The sequence below is a fragment of the Theropithecus gelada genome, chromosome 19 (genome assembly GCF_003255815.1).
Source record: "Theropithecus gelada isolate Dixy chromosome 19, Tgel_1.0, whole genome shotgun sequence".
Taxonomy (NCBI): Eukaryota; Metazoa; Chordata; class Mammalia; order Primates; family Cercopithecidae; genus Theropithecus; species Theropithecus gelada.
Window position 1 is genome coordinate 33082462 of NC_037687.1, and position 7506 is coordinate 33089967.

The following is a 7506-nucleotide window of genomic DNA, read 5'->3' on the forward strand; positions in this document are numbered from 1 at the left end:
TCTGTCCAAGATGACGATGTTCTTGCTCTGTCACAAGGCAGTTCATTTTCATAGCTTGAAATCAGCCATGGCAGAAGTGTTTGCACCATGGAAACTGGCAGTCACTACACACTAGGGCTTTTGTTTGTTTGCTTTAGAGAGCTGGTTTACTAGGACATCACTGAACCATAACCATTGAATCCGCCTCTTTATTTCTTGTCTCACATGAGAATATGAGCTGCTAAAAGGCAGGGGCCCTAATTCCTGCCTTTAATTCCCATCCCCTAATTCAATGCCCAAAGCACAGTAAATCTCAGCAAATGATTGTGAGAGGCATGAGGTGGTGCAAAATAGCCCCGAAACATCGATACTTTTAGCTTCCCGAAAAGAAGCAGGGAAGGGTGCCACTGCTTTGGAAAGCAGCTGTGGCGGTTCCTCAAAAGGTGAAACACAGACTTAATCTGTGAACCATCAGTCCCACTTGTAGGTATATCCACCAAAGAAATAAAAACCCACCTCCACATGAAAACCTGCACACAGTTCACAGCAGCATTATTCATAATACTCATAATACCCAAGAACTGGAAACAACCTGGGTCTGTGCTCTGATGAAGGCATAAAGAAAATATGGTGTATTCACGTGATGGAATGTTATTTGTTAAATGAAATATTGATTCATGCTACAACATGGACAAATCTTCAAAATATTGTGGTAGATGAAAGAAGCTAAACGCAAAAGGTCACATATTGTATGATTCCATTTAAATGACTTGCCAAAAATAGGCAAATCCAGAAAAAGAAAGCAAATTAGTGGTGTTAGGGTAGGGGTAGGTTGAGGGAAGAAGAGAGAAGTGGCTTCTCAAGTGTCCAGGGTTTTCCTTGAGGGGTAACAGAAATATTCTAAACTGAATTTACAAAAATATTCTAAAATTGTGGTGATGATTGTACAACTTTATACATAGACTGAAAACCAATGTTTGGTACACTTTAAATGGGCGAATTGTGTGGTATATTAATTGCATCTTGGGTATGCCGTTATGCAAAAACAAAAAACAAACAACAAACAAATAAAAACAGAACCCAAAAACAAAGAAGTAAAACCTAACAGTGTTTTCATTTTTTTTTGTTTTACTTGTGTTTCTTTGCAGGTTGAGAAAGTGTGACTTGACCTTTAATTGCTGTCAGGATATGATCTCTGCGCTCTGTAAAAATAAAACCCTGAAAAGTCTTGACCTGAGTTTTAATAGCCTGAAGGATGATGGAGTGATCCTGCTGTGTGAGGCCCTGAAGAACCCTGACTGTACATTACAGATCCTGGAGTAAGTGGCCCCTCATCTCCTCCTATGAGATCAGGAGAAATTGTATATAAGCATCTCTCAGGATGGAATATATAACAGGGAAGTGCTGTCTTTTTAAGTTTCTGGATCGTTCCCTCCATTGAATTGGAGAACTGGGAAGCTTCTGAGCAGTGGTTCTCAAAGTGTGGATCAGCAGCAGTTTCGCCTGGGCAGGACAAATACAAATTTTGGGGCCCCACTTCGGACCTAGGAAATCAGAAACTCTGAGGGTGGGATGCAGCAATATGTGTTAACAATTGTTTTAGAAAATATTCTTCTAGTTGAATAAAAGATAACAGAGTTTGTCAGTTTTAGACTGATACCTGATATAATTGGTCTTCTGAAATTGAATTTTATACTTAGGAGATATATACACACACATATGTATATAAAGATACATATATACATATATAAAGATACGCATATACACATGTACATACCTACATATATAAGATACGCATATACACATATATGTACCTACGTATATAAAGATATGCATATACACATACGTACCTATGTATATAAAGATACGCATATACACATATACATATATGTATATAAAGATACATACATGCATATCTATACACATATATATGTACAGACACATAGATACTTATTTTATAGATATCATTTATATGTATATACTTATTTTATATATTATACATATAAGTATATGTAAGCATATATAAATAAATATATTAAAATACATATAAAATATGTAAATATACAATATGTTATATATTATATACTTTTTAATTCTTTTTTTATTATTATGCTTTAAGTTCTAGGGTACATGTGCACAACATGCAGGTTTGTTACATATGTATACATGTGCCATGTTGGTATGCTGCACCTGTTAACTCGTCATTTACATTAGGTATATCTCCTAATGCTATCCCTCCCCTCTACCCCCACCCCACGACAGGCCCTGGTGTGTGATGTTCCCCACCCTGTGTCCAAGTGTTCTCATTGTTCAATTCCCACCTGTGAGTAAGAACATGCGGTGTTTGGTTTTCTGTCCTTGCAATACTTTGCTCAGAATGATGGTTTCCAGCTTCATCCATGTCCCTAAAAAGGACATGAACTCATCCTTTTTTATGGCTACATAGTATCCCATGGTGTATATGTGCCACATTTTCTTAATCCAGTCTATCATTGATGGACATTTGAGTTGGTTCCAAGTCTTTGCTGTTGTGAATAGTGCCGCAATAAACATACGTGTGCATGTGTCTTTATAGCAGCATGATTTATAATCCTTTGGGTATATACCCAGTACTGGGATGGCTGGGTCAAATGGTATTTCTAGTTCTAGATCCTTGAGGAATTGCCACACTGTCTTCCACAATGGTTGAACTAGTTTACAGTTCCACCAACAGTGTAAAAGCATTCCTATTTCTCCACATCCTCTCCAGCACCTGTTGTTTCCTGATTTTTTTAATGATTGCCATTCTAACTGGTGTGAGATGGTATCTCACTGTGGTTTTGATTTGCATTCTCTGATGGCCAGTGATGATGAGCTTTTTTTCATGTGTCTGTTGGCTGCATAAATGTCTTCTTTTGAGAAGTGTCTATTCATATCCTTTGCCCACTTTTTGATGGAGTGGTTTGATTTTTTCTTGTAAGTTTGTTTAAGTTCTTTGTAGATTCTGGATATTAGCCCTTTGTCAGATGGGTAGATTGTAAAAATTTTCTCCCATTCTGTAGGTTGCCTGTTCACTCTGATGGTAGTTTCTTTTGCTGTGCAGAAGCTCTTTAGTTTAATTAGATCCCATTGGTCAATTTTGGCTTTTGTTGCCTATGCTTTTGGTGTTTTAGTCATAAAGTCTTTGCCCATGCCTATGGCCTGAATGGTATTGCCTAGGTTTTCTTCTAGGGTTTTTATGGTTTTAGGTCTAACATTTAAGTCTTTAATCCATCTTGAATTAATTTTTGTATAAGGTGTAAGGAAGGGATCCACTTTTGGCTTTCTACATATGGCTAGCAAGTTTTCCCAGCACCATTTATTAAATAGAGAATCCTTTCCCCACTTCTTGTTTTTGTCAGGTTTGTCAAAGATCAGATAGTTGTAGATGTGTGTTCTTATTTCTGAGGGCTCTGTTCTGTTCCATTGGTCTATATCTCTGTTTTGGTATCAGTACCATGCTGTTTTGGTTACTGTAGCCTTGTAGTATAGTTTGAAGTCAGGTAACATGATACCTCCAGCTTTGTTCTTTTGGCTTAAGATTGTCTTGGCAATGCAGGCTCTTTTTTGGTTCCATATGAACTTTAAATTAGTTTTTTCCAATTCTGTGAAGAAAGTCATTGGTAGCTTGATGGGGATGGCATTGAATCTATAAATTACCTTGGGCAGTATGGTCATTTTCACAATACTGATTCTTCCTATCCATGAGCATGGAATGTTCTTCCATTTGTTTGTGTCCTCTTTTATTTCGTTGAGCAGTGGTTTGTAGTTCTCCTTGAAGAGGTCCTTCACATCCCTTGTAAGTTGGATTCCTAGGTATTTGATTCTCTTTGAAGCAATTGTGAATGGGAGTTCACTGATGATTTGGCTCTCTGTTTGTGTGTTATTGGTGTATAGGAATGCTTGTGATTTTTGCACATTGATTTTGTATCCTGAGACTTTGCTGAAGTTGCTTATCAGCATAAGGAGATTTTGGGCTGAGACAATGGGGTTTTCTAAATATACAATCATGTCATCTGCAAACAGGGACAATTTGACTTCCTCTTTTCCTACTTGAATACCCTTTATTTCTTTCTCCTGCCTGATTGCCCTGGCCAGAACTTGCAACACTATGTTGAATAGGAGTGATGAGAGAGGGCATCCCTGTCTTGTGCCAGTTTTCAAAGGGAATGCTTCCAGTTTTTGCCCATTCAGTATGATATTGGCTGTGGGTTTGTCATAAATAGCTCTTATTATTTTGAGATATGTCCCCTCAATACCTAGTTTGTTGAGAGTTTTTAGCATGAAGGGCTGTTGAATTTTGTTGAAAGTCTTTTCTCCATCTAGTGAGATAATTATGTGGTTTTTGTCTTTGGTTCTGTTTATATGCTGGATTACGTTTATTGATTTGCGTATGTTGAACCAGCCTTGTATCCCAGGGATGAAGCCAACTTGATTGTGGTGGATAAGCTTTTTGATGTGCTGCTGGGTTTGGTTTGCCAGTATTTTATTGAGGATTTTTGCATCAATATTCATCAGGTATATTGGTCTATAATTATCTTTTTTTGTTGTGTCTCCGCCAGGCTTTGGTATCAGGATGCTGTTGGCCTCATAAAATGAATTAGGGAGATAGGAAGAATTCCCTCTTTTTCTATTGTTTGGAATAGTTTCAGAAGGAATGGTACCAGCTCCTCTTTGTACCTCTGGTAGAATTCGGCTGTGAATCTATCTGGTCCTGGACTTCTTTTTGTTGGTAGACTATTAATTATTGCCTCAATTTCAGAACCTGTTATTAGTCTATTCAGGGATTCAACTTCTTCCTGGTTGAGTCTTAGGAGAGTGTATATGTCCAGGAATTTATTCATTTGTTCTAGATTTTCTAGTTTATTTGCGTAGAGGTGTTTATAGTATTCTCTGATGGTAGTTTGTATTTCTGTGGGATCAGTGGTGATATGCCCTTTATCATTTTTTATTGCATCTATTTGATTCTTCTCCCTTTTCTTCTTTATTAGTCTTGCTAATAGTCTATCAATTTTGTTGATCTTTTCAAAAAATCAGCTCCTGGATTCATTTATTTTTTTTAAGGGTTTTTGTGTGTGTGTGTGTGTCTATCTCCTTCAGTTCTGCTCTGATCTTAGTTATTTTTTGCTTCCTGCTAGCTTTTGAATTTGTTTGCTCTTGCTTCTCTTGTTCTTTTAATTGTGGTGTTAGGGTGTCAATTTTAGATCTTTCCTGCTTTCTCTTGTGGGCATTTAGTGCTATAAATTTCCCTCTACACACTGCTTTAAAAGTGTCCCAGAGATTCTGGTATGTTGTGTCTTCATTCTCATTGGTTTCAAAGAACATCTTTATTTCTGCCTTTATTTTGTTATGTACCCAGTAGTCATTCAGGAGCAGGTTGTTCAGTTTCCATGTAGTTGAGCGGTTTTGAGTGAGTTTCTTAATACTGAGTTCTAGTTTGATTGCACTGTGGTCTGAGAGACAGTTTGTTATAATTTCTGTTCTTCCACATTTGCTGAGGAGTGCTTTACTTCCAACTATGTGGTCAATTTTGGAATAAGTGTGATGTGCTGCTGAGAAGCACGTATATTCTGTTGATTTGGGGTGGAGAGTTCTGTAGATGTCTATTAGGTCCGCTTGGTGCAGAACTGAGTTTAATTCCTGGATATCCTTGTTAACTTTCTGTCTCGTTGATCTGTCTAATGTTGACAGTGGGGTGCTAAAATCTCTCATTATTATTTTGTGGAAGTCTAAGTCTCTTTGTAGGTCTCTGAGGACTTTCTTTATGAATCTGGGTGCTCCTGTATTGGGTGCATATATATTTAGGATAGTTAGCTCTTCTTGTTGAATTGTTCCCTTTACCATTATGTAATGGCCTTCTTGGTCTCTTTTGATCTTTGTTGGTTTAAAGTCTGTTCTATCAGAGACTAGGATTGCAATCCCTGCCTTTTTTGTTTTCCATTTGCTTGGTAGCTCTTCCTCCATCCCTTTATTTTGAGCCTATGTGTGTTTCTGCATGTGAGATGGGTCTCCTGAATACAGCACACTGATGAGTCTTGACTCTTTATCCAATTTGCTAGTCTGTGTCTTTTAATTGAAGCATTTAGCCCATTTACATTTAAGGTTAATACTGTTATGTATGAATTTGATCCTGTCATTATGATATTAGCTGCTTATTTTGCTCATTAGTTGATGCAGTTTCTTCCTAACATTGATGGTCTTTACAATTTGGCATGTTTTTGCAGTGGCTGGTACTGGTTGTTCCTTTCCATGTTTAGTGCTTCCTTCAGGAGCTCTTGTAAGGCAGGCTTGGCGGTGACAAAATCTCTCAGCACTTGTTCATCTGTAAAGGATTTTATTTCTCCTTCACTTATCAAGCTTAGTTTGGCTGGATATGAAATTCTGGGTTGAAAATTCTTTTCTTTAAGAATGTTGAATATTGGCCCCCACTCTCTTCTGGCTTGTAGAGTTTCTGCTGAGAGATCCGCTGTTAGTCTGATGGGATTCCCTTTACAGGTAACCCAACCTTTCTCTCTGGTTGCCCTTAACATTTTCTCCTTCATTTCAACTTTGGTGAATCTGACAATTATGTGTCTTGAAGTTGCTCTTCTTGAGGAGTATCTTTGTGGCATTCCTGTATTTCCTGAATTTGAATGTTTGTCTGCCTCACTAGGTTGGGGAAGTTCTCCTGGATAATATCCTGAGAAGTGTTTTCCAGCTTGGTTCCATTCTCCCTGTCACTTTCAGGTACACCAATCAGACATAGATTTGGTCTTTTTACATAGTCCCATATTTCTTGGAGGCTTTGTTCATTTCTTTTTACTCTTTTTTCTCTAAACTTCTCATCTCCCTTCTTTTCATTCATTTGATCTTCAATCACTGATACCCTTTCTTCCACTTGATCGACTCGGCTACTGAAGCTTGTGCATGCATCATGTAATTCTTGTGCCATGGTTTTCAGCTCCATCAGGTCATTTAAGGACTTCTCTACACTGTTTATTCTAGTTAGTCATTCGTCTAATCTTTTCTCAAGGTTTTTAGCTTCTTTGTGATGGGTTTGAATATCCTCCTTTAGCTCAGAGAAATTTGTTATTACCAATTGTCTGAAGCCTTCTTCTCTCAACTCGTCGAAGTCATTTTCTATCCAGCTTTGTTCCATTGCTGGTGAGAAGCTGTGTTCCTTTGGACGAGAAGAGGTGCTCTGATTTTTAAAATTTTCAGCTTTTCTGCTTTGGTTTCTCCTCAACTTTGTGGTTTTATCTACCTTTGGTGTTTGATGATGGTGATGTACAGATGGGGTTTTGGTGTGGATGTCCTTTCCATTTGTTAGTTTTCCTTCTAACAGTCAGGACCCTCAGCTGCAGGTCTGTTGGAGTTTGCTGGAGGTGCACTCCAGACCCTGTTTGCCTGGGTATCACCAGCAGAGGCTGCAGAACAGCAAATATTGCAGAACGGCAGATGTTGCTACCTGATCTTTCCTCTGTTTTTTTTTTTTTTTTTTTTTTTTTTTTTTTTTTTTTTTTTTTTTTG

At 37.8% G+C, this 7506-nt stretch overlaps 1 protein-coding gene across 1 annotated transcript in view; it reads left to right on the top strand.

The window, feature by feature from the left end:
• NLRP8 (NLR family pyrin domain containing 8) overlaps positions 1-7506 on the top strand; it is a 49919-nt gene that overhangs the window by 31173 nt on the left and 11240 nt on the right. Inside the window, exon 8 of the mRNA XM_025365905.1 lies at positions 1128-1298. Coding sequence (XP_025221690.1) covers positions 1128-1298 — 171 coding nt within the window. The remainder of the gene's footprint in view (positions 1-1127; positions 1299-7506) is intronic.